The sequence below is a fragment of the Marmota monax genome, unplaced genomic scaffold, assembly GCF_021218885.2.
Source record: "Marmota monax isolate L192 unplaced genomic scaffold, Marmota_monax_Labrador192_F-V1.1 WCK01_AAM20220418_F8-fsc00064, whole genome shotgun sequence".
In the NCBI taxonomy this organism is placed as follows: Eukaryota; Metazoa; Chordata; class Mammalia; order Rodentia; family Sciuridae; genus Marmota; species Marmota monax.
In genome coordinates this window covers 6,405,869-6,422,856 of record NW_026694542.1, presented here as the reverse complement: position 1 = coordinate 6,422,856, position 16,988 = coordinate 6,405,869, and the positions used below count along the sequence as shown (strand labels likewise).

The 16,988-nt window shown below is 36.7% G+C and overlaps 1 protein-coding gene across 25 annotated transcripts in view; it reads right to left on the bottom strand.

Moving 5' to 3' along the window:
* Positions 1 to 16,988, bottom strand: part of Mbtd1 (mbt domain containing 1) — a 64,657-nt gene that overhangs the window by 3,430 nt on the left and 44,239 nt on the right. For 22 of the 25 annotated variants that reach the window (XM_058571499.1, XM_046420669.2, XM_058571500.1 and 19 more), the window contains 6 exons: positions 16,779 to 16,883; positions 13,171 to 13,318; positions 12,262 to 12,344; positions 11,416 to 11,650; positions 10,869 to 10,946; positions 5,823 to 6,014 (listed from right to left, as the gene is read on the bottom strand). In XM_058571499.1, the coding sequence (XP_058427482.1) occupies positions 5,823 to 6,014; positions 10,869 to 10,946; positions 11,416 to 11,650; positions 12,262 to 12,344; positions 13,171 to 13,318; positions 16,779 to 16,883 (841 nt within the window). Of the gene's footprint in view, positions 1 to 5,822; positions 6,015 to 10,868; positions 10,947 to 11,291; positions 11,651 to 12,261; positions 12,345 to 13,170; positions 13,319 to 16,778; positions 16,884 to 16,988 lie in introns of those variants that run through there. The other 3 variants (XM_046420670.2, XM_046420671.2, XR_009224565.1) reach the window with 2 other exon arrangements.

Sequence of the window (16,988 nt, the reverse complement as noted above, 5' to 3'; positions counted from 1 at the left end):
CATGGGTTTTGATTCCTGGCACTGGAAAAAATACAACATAACACAACAAAGCACAACAACCCTGAAAGTTTAAACATTTGATTAAAAAAATTATTATTTTAAAGTGCTGGGTACTAACCCAGGGCTTTGTATGTGCTAGGAAAGTGCTCTACCACTGAGATATACCTCTGGTCTGAATTTTAATTTTCACTGTATACTGGCAATTTAGGAATGTTCTAGAAAGGAATAATACTGCATAGTGGACACCTTTGATGGAATGCTCAAGGTAATAGTGCTCAGTAATCTAAAATAATTGTTTTTATGATAAAGTATTCACTTTTATGTCAATGTCTACAGAAACAATGGCATATTCCTTGCATACTTCTAAGGTAAAATACACAATGACTTTAATATGATCCTACTGCCCCTAAGGAGCACCTTTGATTTATTTTGTAGTGCTAGAAATTAAGTTCAGGGACTTTTGCACAGAAGGGAAGTGCTTTATACTATTGAGCTACACTCCTAGCCTAGGAGTACCTTATTAAAAAGACCCCCCTAAAGTAAAAACAGCATGAATCTCATAATAAACATGCAAATATTATGAATAATATGAAACAATATTTGTCATATAAATTACATTTATATAAATTTTAAAAATAAATCTTGTATTAAACTCCTGAATTTAAAGTAAAGGCATAGAAAACTTGGGTAATTCTTTTAGTTTAATGTCTACTGGGCTAGAGGCATAGCTCAAGGGTAGAGCACTTGCCTCACATACACAAAGGCCCTGAGTTCCAATCCCAATGCCACACACAAAAAAACTACTGACACTCGTAATGTGAAAATCACTGATGCAAAACTACTAACTTGTCCAATGGGATCATTTAATAGTAGTACTCATTGCCTGGCCAAGTTCTTATCTGATGACTCGATTTTTAATGAAAACAAATTCACAGTACAGGCAATACTCTATTTATGGATAGGTCGTTTGACAGGTCTTAATTTCTGGGGACTGTTTTCAGTTTCCAATATTTTATGACAGGAAAGAGGAATTTCATCTTTGCTGGTCCAAAGTTGATCTTAGGCCAAAATTTTAGGTCAGGTTTAACTCTTGAGACTTTCCTAACTCCTTTAATAAACTACTCTTAACTTGTTACTACCCCTCAACCTAACTACCCAGCACCATTAGACTGCCCACAGAACTCCCTTTCAAAAAGTTACTTTACTTTTCTAATGCAAATGATCCTAGCTAGATGTCAGACTAGTTTCATGAACTACCCAACCTCTCAGAGATGTGTTTAGTTTTCCTAAAAAGTTATTGTCCAGGAGCTGGGGATGTAGCTCAGTGGCAGAGCACTTGCCTAGCATGTAAAAAGTCCTGGGTTCAATTCACCGCGATACGTCTAACCCAAATTGAGCTGGTAAAGTTTCAAAAAAACACAAAATAAAGCGTTGTTTTTTTTTTTTTTTGGGCGGGCCCGGGGGGGGGCAGTATTGAGCATTGAACCCAGGGGCATTCTACCACAGAGCTACACCCCCAACTCTTTTTATTCTTTTTTTTTTTTTTTAATATTTTATTTACATTTTAGTTTTCAGCAGACACAACATCTTTGTATGTGGTGCTGAGGATCGAACCCAGGCCGCACCCATGCCAGAAGAGCACGCTACCGCTTGAGCCACATCCCCAGCCCCTCTTTTTATTCTTTCTGTGGAAACAGGGTCTTGTTAAGTTGCCTAGGCTGGACTTGAACTTGCAATCCTCCTGCTTCTGCGCCTTGAATCACTGGGATTACGAATGTGTACCACCATGCCCAGTGAAGTTACAAATAATTTGAAATACAGGTGAGGTGGTCTCTTAAATAATACAATCACTGGAATCTAGTCCCATGGTGAGTAATGCTAACCTTGCTCAACTTCTTCAGGGTACACAGATCTACTAAATTGGCAGCCACAAACTATCCCTATCCCCTTCCCCCTCTCACCTGAGCCTGGGGTCAAGCTAGACAAGTGTTCTATAAACACTTTAAAATCTGAGGATTTTGAAACCAGAGATTTCACATAAAGAATTGGCAACATTTAACATCCTTAAAGAGCTATATGACCAGTGCGGAGTGATGGGCTGCCACACCCTGTATCTGGGCAGCCTGAGAACCCCATCTATCACTAGGTTCCCAGGCTCATGCTGTTCACTTTACTCACTGAAGTAACTTTGAACCTCTGCAGGTGAGGTTATCTAGCTCCAAATCAAAGGAAAGACTTTTTTTTGGTTTGTGTCTATTAGGTATCTTTTCATTAACAATCTGGAATGAGAGGATGCAAATACAGTAGTCCCCCTTTATCTTTGGTTTCACTTTTTCCAGTTTCAATTTTCTGTGCTTAACTATAGTTTGAAAATACTGAATGGGAAATTCCTGTAATAAATAATTCTTGGGCTGGGGATGTGGCTCAAGCGGTAGCGTGCTCGCCTGGCATGCGTGAGGTCCGGGTTCGATCCTCAGCACCACATACAAAGAAAGATGTTGTGTCCGCCGAAAACTAAAAAATAAATATTAAAAAATTCTCTCTCTCTCTCTTTATAAAAAATAAATAAATAAATAAATAAATAAATAATTCTAAGTTCTACATTGTACCTTATTCTGAGTAGAGTGATGAAACCTTGTGCTGGTTGGGATGTGAATCTTCCCATCATCAGGTCTATCTGTGCCCTATATACTACCTGCCTGTTAGTCACTTAGGAGCTTTCCTATCTCCTTTAATAAAGCTATCTTCGTTACTGGATGGACTGTCATAGTATTGTAGTACATGTGTTCAAGTAACTGCTTACTTAACTCAAACAAGAGCAACAATGCTGGCAATTTTATTGTGGCACTTTGTTATGGTTTTTCTATTTTATTAGTAGTATTGTTGTTAATTTCTTATGTGCCTAATTTATACATTAAGCTTTATCACAGATATGTATATTAAGAAGAAACATAACATATATGTATAGAGTTTGGTACTACATGTGGTTTTAGGCATCCACTGGGGCGGGGGTGGTCTTAGAAAATACTCCACTTGAATAAAGGGGACTACTGAATATGGAATGTAAACTGAGAACTGCTCATACTGAAAATAAAAATGTAAATTTAAGAGAAGAATTAGGACTCAAGAGCATTAAGAGGGAGTAAGCATTTACATTTTTCATGTGACAGTAATGCTGTCACTAATGTCACTATGTAGAACAGTATTAAAATGTCTACAACTTTTTTTGTGTGTGTGTGTGGTGCTAAGGATGGAAACCAGGACCTTGGGCAGGTGCATATTAGGCATATCCTCTAACAGTGAGCTATACTTCCAACCGCCATATCCTGATTTTACTTACACAGAAGATTATTTAAAAAAATTAATGACCTCTGACATCTTATTTACTAATTTACAGGATAATCTTCTGAGCAACGACAACTTATTTTCTCATCTTACTTTAGTACCTGTGTTGGTACTGGTGGTTAAAAATTCAATAGGCCAAAGACAGAAAAGCGAATACACTGTGTATAATAACAGCAAAATTAACACCAATCGGACTATGGAAGGGTAAGCAAACAAAACTGTGCAGTTCTTTCCTTTCTTTAAAAAAAAAAACAAAACTACTTTTAATAAAATGCTATTATAGAGAACTGTATTAAATGTATAATACCTATCCTTCATCTCACATGCACTAAAGTGTTAGGGACATTTTAACAATACCACAAAGATAAACACATAGATAACAAAACCCAAGTTCATTAAAGGTGCAGTACCCACAATAAAAGGTTGATTAAAACGATATCTTGTTGTAGGATGATCAGATGGCTAAATGAATGGGAACTACCGTGCCTTAAGATCAAACATGTTCCATTCAAACAGATGTTTTATTTTTTTAATGTTAAGAAAGGTAAGCTGAGATTCTAAAGCACACCTGAAGCTACGTGCATTTGCTGCTAATAACAAATTTCTGGATTAGGCTTCTAGTCATGTTAAAATATGAAAATGATGTACTTAAAAAATCACTCAAGATACAGGTGAAACATTCACTCAGATGTGGAATGTTTTAATGAAAAGTTTCACGTAATCAAAAACAAAGCCTGTCTGGTATGCTCACACTAATCATTTTTCCTTCAGGCCTTATTCTCAATGAATGATGGATGAAATAGATCCTGTGGCCAGATGTCATCTTCTATACAAATGCTTTTTCTTAGCTCTCTTTTTAAAAGGAAGTCACTTTGTTGACACTAATCACTAACATTTCAGGAAATAAACCAAAAATGACATTTTCCCACTTACAAAGCCCATAAATAATAAATTCTCTCAACAGCTAACTAAATTGCAGTTTTCAGATAGTGAAGGTAACAAAGCTGTCCCTACAGTTTCACCAGAGTAAAATCACACCATGTCCCACAAGATGCACCCCCAAGTCAGAAGACACAACAGACACTAATGGAAGAAGGAAGTCACATAAGAAGCCACGTGCTGCTTTCTGTTTGGCAAGCCTACTCTAAATTCTTGGGTTTTGCCAATCTAAAAAATCAAATTCTGTTTTACATGAGTTGGGACCTCTCAACAAAATGACACATGCCTCTAAAATTAGTTTTGTCTCAAGAAAATACACCCCAAATCCCATAAAAATTCAAACATATTCAGAACTCAAAATGTCTACACTTAATTAGGTAAAAGAAGACTATTTCATAATTAGCAAGTATAAAATGAAAAAGTTAAACAAACAAGAAAAAAAACTATGACAGACTATGAAGGTTTTTCCATTAAAGAGCAAGTAACTTTGTAATTCTAATCTGTTTTTCATATAAAAGTATTGTAATTTTCTCTGGACATTGGGGTATCAGGGTGATCATCAGAAAAATACTCTAGGAAAGGGGAAAATCGACCTAACAGACCATGAGAGATGCAAAAGATAAACAAACAATATATTCTAAAATGGAAAAAAAAAAAAAAAAGGCTGATACCTTCAGGGGCAAAAATGTTAGTAAATAGAAGAAAGAGGAAAACAGGTAGGCACTAAGTCTTATCTAGGTTTCCAACACATAAAAGACATTTTAAAGAATACCGAGAACTTTGGCTTTGAAGCGGTATCATCTGGATTCATGCCTAAAGTTCATCATACGAAAGTGAAGCTCTCTGGCATCCTCTGAAACCACCTTTGTTCTTAGCAATTACAAATGACCAAAATAACCCCTTCTGCAGTCTACTAACTTATTACTCTGGCCTCACCAACTAAACTCAAGACAAATGCCACTTTCTTAATAAATCACTCATTATACATACATAAACATGAAATTATGGCAATAAATCTCAAATCCAATACCAAAATTACATAGATATCATATTTCCAAGTTTATGTTATCCAGTAATGTTTATGGTAAATGTTACTACCAAAAAGCACACTTACTCTAGAAGTCAAAACACAACCTTTCTATGAATGAGACCCTATGGAATGCACAAACAAAGCCTCACATTTGGATCTGATTGTTCCTTCATGACACATTTCTCCCCTAGGTCAAGTCACAAAGAAATCTGCCATTTTAATGAAACCATAAAGTATTACAATTGCCTCATAGCTCCATAAAGCTGAAATAACTTTACCATAATTTGAAGCTTACCAAGTATTTTATAACAACAACGAAAAAAACCTTTCCTGATGATTCATCTTTGTGATGTGACTACCAAGGATCAGTGAGAATGAATATTTTAGGTAAAAGAAAAAGAAAACTTTAATGAGGCAGCATCTGACACGTCAGACCATGCTTTGTCTCCCGCCACCCAGCCCAGCACTTTACCCTCTGCAGTACCTGTAGTGCTGAGTGACTCGTTACCTGTTTTGAGGCTGGGCCTGAACTCTCGGCTAGTGCTGGGAGGTGGGAAGGCCTCTGGGGCTGTCTGTGCTGGCAGGGCTCGGTATGGAGGAGGAGTCAACTCTTCGTCACCAGAGAAGCTCCTCCGCACCCCGCCTGTCATGGGCAGGCTCGACAAACTGACAGGCTTCTTCCCAACTGGCATCTTCCTCTCTAAACATCAAGTCAGACTGAAGTAAGCTTTGACTTACGTGCGTGGTACGAAAAGTGCAATGCATAACTAGGAAGGCTGGGTTGCACAGGACACTGCAAAGAGAACCTACTATGCTAGGGTTGTATTTCCTGCAACAATGGAGTGTCTGAGTTTGTGTGAGTGTTGGGAGTGGTGGTGGGAGATACCGTTTCTGCTCTGAGTGCTCTCTGACTGCCTCCTAACTCTCCAGTATATTTAAAAAATTACAAAGCAAAATGAACTATAGAGACCATTTAGTGTGGAGAACAGCTGGCTCATTTCTTTCAAGAAAATCTCAGCTTGAGGTAGGGTAAAAAAAACAATGGAAAAGAGTCTTTTTTTCCCCTTTCTCTGGCCATGCTGGGGACTGGGAGGACCTCAAAAACACTAGGCAGGTACTTTACACCAAGCTACACTCCCAGACTGAGAGAAGATTTTAAAAGCGATACTTTCAGGGTAGTATTTCACTGGCCAAATAAGCTCAAATGTTGGTTTTCAGGGAGAAAGCAAAGTAAAGTAGTTTTAACTGCATTATCCAGGAGGCAGGATTTTACTGATATAAAATGTGCTCCCCTAACAATAAATTCTTTTTTTTTTTTTTTTTTTTAATACTAGGGGTTAAGCCCAAGAGTGCTTTACTACTGAGCTTCAATCCCCAGTCCTTTTTGTTTTGTATTTTGAAATAGGGTCTTGCTAGTTGCTGAGGCTGGCCTTAACTTGGAAACCTCTTGTCTCAGCCTCTGAAGTTGCTGAGACTACTGGCATGTGCCAACATGCCTGGATAACAAGACATTCTTTTAGAAAACATTTCTAATTCTTATTTTGAAAAGCACTTCTAAAATTTAAAAGCTCATTGCCTGAAAGTTCTTAAGCTGCTTTCTTTTGAAACAAAATTTATCGCACCCTTTGGCTATAGTTTCATTAGCCTTGTAGTACTTACAATAGTGCTTTTACTAATCAAAAATATACTCTCAACTTTGCTAATACCAAATCACCAAGTATAATGCATTACTGAGGTTGACAGCTGAAGGATACTTACACAGCTTTGTGACTCTAAGTTATTTCTGTTCTTGTCCAAAGTCTACAATGACCCAGGTAAGAGCAATCAGAATTATGCTTCCCAAAATCAGAACTAAAAGATAAATCTAAGACAACATTCCTATGTAAAATGATATGGAAGCTAAAGTTCCAGTAAGTACACATTCAACTCTCAACCGCCAAACCAAAATCATGTACAACAACTACTTAGACTTTTTTCTAATAAATTATATAACTTATAGAGGTAAAATGGCAAGGAACAATCTCCAAATCCTACTACTCCCAGTAGCCCTGAAAATAGTGAAATTTAGTAGAAATTAGTGTTGCTTTTCCTGCTCCAGAATTACTACACCTTGAGAAAGAGGCTTTTGAGATTGAACAGTCTATAGATCCTCTTTGCAGAACTTATTTTCAAAAGAGCTAGTTAACAACTACACCTTTACAGCATGAATTCAGCTCATTATCCCCACAAGCTAGAATGATGAAGCCAATCAACCATGTCTCTGTAAAATGTAAACAGTACCAAAGAACATCCTAATAAAAGATTTTAAGTACCAAAAAGACCAAAGAGTTATAAGATGAAACAACAAAGCCAGAACATAATAACCAACCAGCAAACACAAGGTTTTATAGCCCACATAAAAGCCCATGTACTACTGACATAAAAGCCTGTTTTGCAAAGAATGACTTAGGTTTCTAAGCCCCAAGTTTGTTCTTATTTAGGTAAATGGTGTTGTGGGAAAATTTTCTAATAAATCGTTCTGTGTGTGTATAAAAAAGCAGCAGATAAAAACTGCTCCTTCTTAATACTACACTCTTTATCTTCAATTCCAACATTCAGAAATTTTATAATATTTTGACAACAAAACCATACTCATTTTGTGACCCACTTATAATTTTTACTTGATCCATTTAATGTAAATATTTATTTTTTGGTTCAGAAAATGTTCCAGAGTGTGCAATGGGTATTACAAAATTTATGCCACACACACCGTATTTCTAAAATCCAAAAAATTCTGAATGCCAAACCACATCAGTCCTAAGGATTTCTAATGAGGGTGCATGTGTGTTTGTGTTTTCTTTCTCTCTTTTTTTTTTTTTTTTGTGGTGCTGGGGATCCACCGCAGGGCATTACATTTGCTAGGCAAGAGCTCTATCTCTGAGCTACATCCCCAGCTCAGGTTTGTACTTCTTTTCCTTTCTATATCCAAAGAACAATTTAAAGGCATCAAAATGATGTCATAATATTGAGAGCTATAAAAAGTCACAGTTTATGAATATATTCCATCTATATAGCTAAATTCAATATTCCAGCTAATCCAGAAATCTAGTAAGGATAAATATCACCAGTACTGATATTATTACCTCATTAATTACATTCTTTCTTCTATGCCCCTAGCTCATTAATTTAAATAATCTAAATCCCACAGCCAGAACCAAACCCTGAAAGAATCATATTGAGGGAAGCGTTTGAAATGTGTACACAATAAGTCATAAATTAATAAATAGTATTCTTCATAAATCTTGGAGTAATAAAATTCATCTTCTTCATTTTTTTTTTTTTTTTTTGCAATATGGGAATGAACCCAGGGCCTTATGCACCTAGGCTAGCTCTACCAGTGAGTTATAGCCCAAGCCCTCTGCCTTTTTAAAATTCTTTTAAAAAATTTTATTCTGAAATAGGGTGTCACTAAGTTGCCCAGGTTGGCGCTGGGTTGCTGAGAATACAGGTATGCGCCATCATATGTAGCATAAAACCATTTTTAATTTGATATCTGGGAAAGAAAATACTGAAATCTCACAATTTTCTGACGTGTTTTCCAACAGAAAGTTATAAGACCTGTTAAACTGTCCTGTAAATTCCTCTTACAGAAAGCTAAGGGATTATATCTGCTAAAGTTAATCCACAGTTAAAAAAATTCTCATTGAATTCTTCCTAATTATATCCAGATGAATAGGAACTCCTTCTGATCTGCCTGGTTTGACAATATTCTCTGAAGTGCTTTTAGGGGAATATCAGACTTTCTAGGCAGCTGTTGGTAAAATAATTCTGAGTTTGTGGGTCCTGTAAAGGGGCAAGAGACAATCTTCTCTATGTGTAGGGTGAGACCGACTAGGGTTTTGTGTTGGGAAAAAAACATTTTTTTTTTTTTTTTTTTGGGAGATACTGGAGATTGAACCCAGGCATGCTCTACATCCCCAGCCCTTTTATTTTTTTGGTACTGGGGATTGAATTCAGGGGCAATCAACCACTGAGCCATATCCCCAGTCCTCTTTTATATTTTGTTTACAGACAGGGTTTCACTGAGTTGCTTGGGACCTCACCGTTGTTGAGGATAGCTTTGAACTTGCGATCCTCCTGTCTTAGCCTCTCAAGCCACTGGGATTACAGGTGTGCGCCACTGTGCCTCACTGGTTTAAATTTTTTTTTTTTTTTAAGTTGTAGATTGGGCACAGTACCTTTGTTTTATTTTTATTTGGTGCCAGGGATCAAACCTAGTGCCTCAAGCACTCTACTAACTGAGCTTCAACTTCAGCCCTTATTAAATTTTTTGAGACAGGGTCTTGCAAAGTTGCCAAGTTTGGCCTTGAATTTGTGATCTTCCTGCTTTAGTCTCCTTAGCTTCTAGGATTACAGGTGTCATTATTCCCAGCCTGAAATTTATTTTTCAAAGCACCATTACAGTGGCCAGTAGAAGTTTTTAAGTTCCTCCCTTAAAAATTATAAACAAATAAGTAATCAGAAAGATAAGAATAAAAATATATTTGAGTCTTTATGGTGCTATCAGCACTTATTTCAACATATGGCAAGTCAGTTGGAGACATTTTTTTTTAAGCCTTTTAAGTTTTAATCCTCCAGAACTTTTTGCTTAAAAAAATCTTTCATTAAGATACATAACCTTATCTTAGAATAAAATATTCTATGACATGCTTCATGAAGTTATAAAACCTATGGCTTTCTATGCTGGTGGTGAGGGTAATATATTTTTGGTACTAGTGATTAACCCAAAAGTGCTCTACCACTGAGCTACATCACCAGCCCTTTTCTAATTTTTAAATTTTTAGACAGGGTTTCAGTAAGTTCCCAGGATGACCTCAAACTTGCAATCCTCCTGCCTCAGCCTCCTGAGTAGCTGGGATTACAGGCCAAAAAAATATTTAAATTTAAAAGAATCGAATATCAGCATATTTTTATATTTCTGTGGCTATTAATGTCAATGATCATTCACTGTAAGGCAAAATATAGCACAAAAAGCACACTGAGAAAAACTGGTTTGGTAGCCATCAGCCTGGATTGATTGTTCTAAAAAGACAGCTATACTTTGTAAGAAGAACTTTTTTTCTGGAACCAGGGATCAAACCTAGGGTTTTGCAGATGCGAAGCAAGAGCTTTGCCACTGAGCTACATCCCAGCCCAGAAGGATGGGTTTATTAAGCTCTGAGTCTACTGTAAGCATCAAGTACCTGCTTTTTATTTATTTATTTTTTTAGCTTTTAAAATGAAAAGTTAAAAAAAATAAAAAAGTATTGACTTTTGGTAGGTTTTTAAATGATTTCAAGAAACATTTGTAGGTTTCTTTCTTTACCATGTAAATACTATGGCAGTAATTTCTCCTCTCAATTAAGTGTTTTTCATGATTGAAAAGGTTTGCCTTTTATGGTATACTGCACCTTTAAGCATAATACATAATGCAGATCATCAGTTCTCACAAGGATAGAATTTTCTGTGCAAGAATACTGTGACCCCAATTGGTTAACAATGAGAAAATGTATGTAAACACCACATGGTGACCCACTTTTCTTATGTCCTTTGTATTGCTGGGACTTAGCCTTTTTCTTCTGTTTTGATGAAGCTGATTGGCTTTCTCTTGATGCTGAAAAATAAAAAGGAAAATTGGTACCAGATAATTGCTTACCAATTTAGATAAACTGTCTTCATGAAGACCATTATGCTTATAAAAATACATGATGCTCTGAAATAAGGGTATACTTTTTCCTACAAAAGCAGGAGCCTCAATACCAAACAGATTCCACTATTTACTCAATAGTACTTATTATACACCAATACATTTTTTTTGCCTGTAATTTTAAACTTGTCAAAACTGCAAGACCAGTTTAATCTGGTGACTACTGTGTTTCTATAGTCACTATGTAGTTCATACTGCCATGGTACACATGGTCTGATTCTGTGATAGTGTTGTTGAGTCTTAATATCTTACCTGGCAACCAATCAGACATAGGTATATTCTTGTCCTGTGAGCTCACAAGATGATTTATGTGAGACAGTCCTCTGGAGAATTGCTGATTTTTACAAAAGGACACCTTTTCTGTATACCAACTTACACTGTGATGCTGGAGGCTGTAGTTGATATCCAGTTAACTGACACCACCCTACAGGATAGAGGTCAGGAGACTCACAGTCTACCCACTGATCATACTCTTCTTCCCATCCATCAAAATGTATCCTCAAGAGACGATGAATAATTCGAGTTACTGTGGCTACACATATTAAACGTGGCTCCATGAGATCTACTGCTTCTAATTTCATTCCTACACGAAATCCATGATTTGGAACATCCTGACACAGAGAAGCAAAATATTAACACTGTTTTATAGAAAGACACAAAAGTCTACTATGATTTAGAAAGCAAAAAAGAGAAGACATATAGCCAAACAACATAATTTAAAACAAAAATTCCCATTCTTTAATTATGCAAACATATTATGAAATTAAAGCATTCAAGAACTAGGTATGATATGTTCTCATTTGTATTTCATTCAGATTAAAAACTTTAGAAACAATCTTTTCTCTTAAGAAAATATTTGTATTACTTTATCATAAAATATTCATTCATTCATTCATTTTTGGGTTGGTCAGTCTGTCTGTCTATCCATTCATCCATCCATCTATCTATTGCTACCACAGATTGAACTCAGGGGCACTTGACCAATGAGCCACATCCCCAGCCCTATTTTGTATTTTATTTAGAGGCAGGGTCTCACTGAGTTGCTTAGTGCCTTGCTGTTGCTGAGGTTGGCTTTGAACTCATGATCTTACTGTCTCAGCCTTCTGAGCCACAGAGCATGGCCTAAATGCTTGTATTTATATTAGTCTTCATTAAGGTTATTCTAACACAGGCAAAGAAACATATGTGAGGTCATCATTATTATGCTTTCATTTAAACTTACCTTATTAAATAGTTTTACTGGTGCTGCAATGGAGCCAGTTTCCCTGAGGTAGTCAAACCATTTAAAAGGAAGTTTTGTGTAACCTAAAAGAAACAACTAGTTTTAAGTAGAAGTTCATTTAAAATTAGCATAAATATTATAATGCAGATAAAATAATTCAGCACATGCAATTTCAGATTTAGGCAATGTGAGAAGCTCCTAACTTGTGCTCTTATACTACAGAGTGCAATGGTTCCTTCATGTTACACCATCCTTCCTTTCCAGACACACAGGTGTGTCTGCCTACCCTAATGCAAAAGTGACTCTTCTCTGTTCTGTCTCAGACTTTTGAGGGTGTTTTTGGTTACACTGAAGACTGAACCTGGGGTTCAGCATGCTAGGCAAAAACTGTACAATTAAGCTATAGTCTATCCTCAGACTTTAGCTTTTTCAACCCCAGGCTTTTTTTAAAAAAAAAAAAACCTTTGTTTATTTATTTATTTTACCCAGTGCCTCACACATGCACTCTACCACTGAGCCACAACCCCAGCCCAGTCAATCCCAGGCTTTTGAACAGTCTAGCACTTAAAACTCTGGAGCGGTATTTTTCTCTTTTGAAAGAAAACTTGTTGAGCCAGCAGTAGTATTGTAAACCTTTGTTTTCACTTTCCCCCCATCGTAGTGAAAATCTCAAGGTCCAGATGTTGAAATTAATAGTGTGATTTATTAAAGCTAGCTAGAATATAATGCTTTTAAAGCATCTCAGAACTCTCGTGTGTGTGTGTTTGTGTGCGTTTATTTATTTATACACATACACACATACTGTATATATACCCACATACCAAGAAAATCTAGGGCTGTGTTAAATGTAAGCAGGTACCATGTAAGAAGAAATCAGGATTAAACTCCAGTTAACACTATATCAAGTACCTCTGGGTGGAGTAAGTTCAATCATGTTAATTTCACAGAAACCGACAGGGAAAATAGAAGGAGAGGTTGCATGGTAACAGAACCAATCAGATCCATCTGCTGCTTCTGAGCCATCGATCCCAATCATCAGGAATCCATCAGCCAGCACCTTTTAAATTAAGAGAATCCCAAGTACTTAAAATTAGACATCACTATTTTAAAAAATATAACCTTAAATTAAATGACATTCTAAAAGGAAAATCTACTGTATAAAGGTCTCTGAAGTAAAAAAAAATGCTTCTTTATTGAATTATATTAAATAATATGTTATAATGAAAAACCTATGTAAGCTGTAGGGTGCACTAGAAACAAAAGCACAACGATATAGAAGTGATATCAGAGGTCTGGGAAACAGTATCTTTACCAACCACAAGAGTTGCTGCTCTTTACAATTTAATCAGGTAGGACTGTCAGCCACTCTAGGTAGTATTGCCTTTACTTCTTTCCTGCTGATTTATCACACAAAGGAGTTTCTCCAAACCTTCTTCAGCTTTAAGTTCTAACTTGACCTCTTTCATCATGCTTCTCCACAACTCCAAGGGTGGCCCATGAAGGGGCTCTTCTTTATGCCTCATATTAACAAGAAGTCCAGTCTCCTCCCATTTTTTAACAAGACAAACTTTTTCTTTCTTTCTTTTTTTTTTTTAGAGAGGGAGAGAGAGAATTTTTTTTTTTTTAATATTTATTTTTTAGTTTTCGGCGGACACAACATCTTTGTATGTGGTGCTGAGGATCAAACCCGGGCCGCACGCATGCCAGGCAAGCGCGCTACCACTTGAGCCACATCCCCAGCCCGAAAACTTTTTCATCTTGCCCTGTTACCACTAGGACCTTGGTCCCAAAACATCATTTCTTATACTCTAATGTTTCCCAATTTCTATTACATTTAAAAAATATTTTATCTCTAGCAATAATTATAGGTTCAAACTTACAGAAAAGGCACAACAGCATAGACCATGAACTCAGAGGCCTAATTTGAGGTACAAGTCATGCAATTCCTTGCTGAATCATTTCTGTTGTTATTGGTTATTTACTCAATCCAGTGACCTTTTCCCCCAGCATGTATGCTCTTCCAATTGCAGCTTCATGGAAGTACCTGATAACTACTCTTAACTTCTTGAAACATTTTCTCATAGATTTTCATCACAATACGGTCTACTGGTCAATATTTCCATCTCTATAGCCCCTTTTTCATTTCTTTTGGTAGTTGCCCTTTCACTTCTAGCCCTTAAAATTAAGTTTCTGACTGAGGCTGTTTTCTTTGTTTTGAAAACTTAATATATACCCTGAATGATTTAATGGTCAGTTTCTTTCTATTCCAATGATTCATAGAGGTATTTGAGTTTGCCTCCCTTCCAGAGTCTTAGTCCTGCATTTTACCTGTATTCTAAAACTAAGGCATCAAGCCAACAGCTCCTTCTTTATTCCTTCAGAGGTAACTGGTCATCAGGTCCCACAATACCAACTCAAACATTTAGTCCTCCTTCTTCTTTTTTTTTTTTTGTATTGGGGATTGAATACAGGGGTGCTTAACCACTGAGGCACATCCCTAGCCCTTTTTATATTTTATTTATAGTCTCACTAAGTTGCTTAAGGCCTAAGTTCCTCAGACTGGCTGTGAGCTTGCAATTTTCCTGCCTCAGACTCCTGCTGGGATTACAGGTGTGCGCCACCATGCCTGGCTCGGTCTCTTCTTTATCCTTGCCCTTAACGGCTCTCTTCATCCACTATGAACATTTCCGCTGTTAAACAGAATGACCTGTGTTCAATCCAGAAAGCTTTACTAACTTTTTGTATCTACTAAGATGCCCAGATGGCCTGGCCAACCATTAAAGGCTACACTATTTTTAGTCTCTGTCCCCAGGTTCCTTTCTTCTAGATATTTCTATTAAAATTGGACACATACAACAATAACTTTCTCTTCAAGTTAATGGTTTCGCCTTCTGTCTCTGAAGAAAAGTATCCCACTCATCAGGATTCTCTTCTCCATCTTTCTAACCATAGCTGGCTAGATCAGGGGCTAGTAATGTATCACACAGGCAGTCAAGCCAATAGCTGGGTTCAGCCCTTCAGATTCTTTCAGTCATTAGAATTAACAGACACAGAGACTGTTGTCAAATCATGGTGGGAAGGAACTGAAAGGCTATTATATAAAATAGAGCTAGGGACTGCCAGTGCACATGGAGTGAGCAGGGAAACAGTAGAAACAGAGTGAAAGAAAAGTGGCATCAACTCAGAGTGGAGGAGAGATGGGACAGAAAGGCCCTGGAAGGAGGGGAGAATAATACTGGATCTGTGCTTTCCCAGTTCTCATACACTGTCCTTGTGTCTGTGTTTCTCTACTGTGACCTTAGAGTAACTTTCTCAGAGCTAACTTGAGTGGGTTTCTGTACCTCATCAACAAAAACCTTGACCTAAATATCCAATGCAACTTCCCTGATATTGCTGCATGTGAACACTTGCCATTTCCTACACATGGCCTATACTTTTACCTTAGGCTATTTTGTATTAAGCTTATTTTTGTACATCTTATTTTTGTTCCATATGACTGTAAACTTTCCAAGAGTTCAAATCACATCTAGCACGGAAGTATTAATTATTCTCCAAATGAAGCTTGATATTCTCTTCCCTGGTCATTTCACTTCCCTGGAATAGAGCATGATACAATGGCACTGCTTCCCAAACTTGCCGATTGTGAGACCACTTACAGAACTTCTTTTTTAAACAAATATAGATTTCGAGGCAATATTTCTTGCTATTCTGATTACACAGGTTTGCAGGAGATCATGGGAATCTGATCTCCCTTATCTGGCAGTTTTACCACTAGTCAGGTAGAACCAGTTTTAGAAGATGGGGCATCGAGCCAGTCTTGTGCAGCTTTGTGATGGTAATAAGAGGCACATGGGATATGGCAGACATCATAAGTGTTTGCCCAACTGTATTAAGATGTAAATCACAATTTACTACATTTTTACATAAGCAGATTCTGCATTAGTGTTTCTTAGAGCTGTATATGAGAATCACATGGGGTCTTTAAAAAATGACAACACAGAGGTCCCAATACAGACTAATTAATTTGGAATGGAGGGAAGGGGTTTGGCCAATTTATTTTTTTTTAAAGTTCTCCAGGAAATCTTGATGCTTACTGAAAATTGAGAACCCTTCTAGATATTTTCATAAGAACAGTCACATATGAAATGGAAAAGAGAAAAAAAGAAAAAGTATATCAAGAGGAAGAAAAATCATAAAAAGAAACACAGGAAAATTGAAGATAAATTTGCCCTTGTTATAATACTGTTTTGGATTAACTTTGACCAGGAAGTAACTTTGAAATACTCTTTCTCTAACTCAGGATATGCTTCTGCAAATAAAAACAGCAGACTCAAAATGACTATCATAATAAGCCACAAAGATCTGACAATAGAATTCAAATTCACTTTGGAATTCCTAATAAACCTTTCCAGTGAAGATCCAGACATGCACAATTTATGAAAATGCCAGGGTTTCCTTCTACTAGCATAAGCCCAGTTCCTTTATAATTGTATTTGTTTCAAAACCTATTCTCTTACCTTTCTAATGGTTGCGACACATATTGTAGAAAGATTTAATGGGTCTATAGCTTCCAATTTCATTCCTTCCTTGAACCATTCCCCACTCTGGTCTACTTCTTTTACCTAAAGAATTATATGAAAGCACATGCAATGTTATAGATGTTACTACCGATTTGAAAAGGTTTACCAGATTCTTTCTCCTTCCTACCTAATATTACAACTTAAATT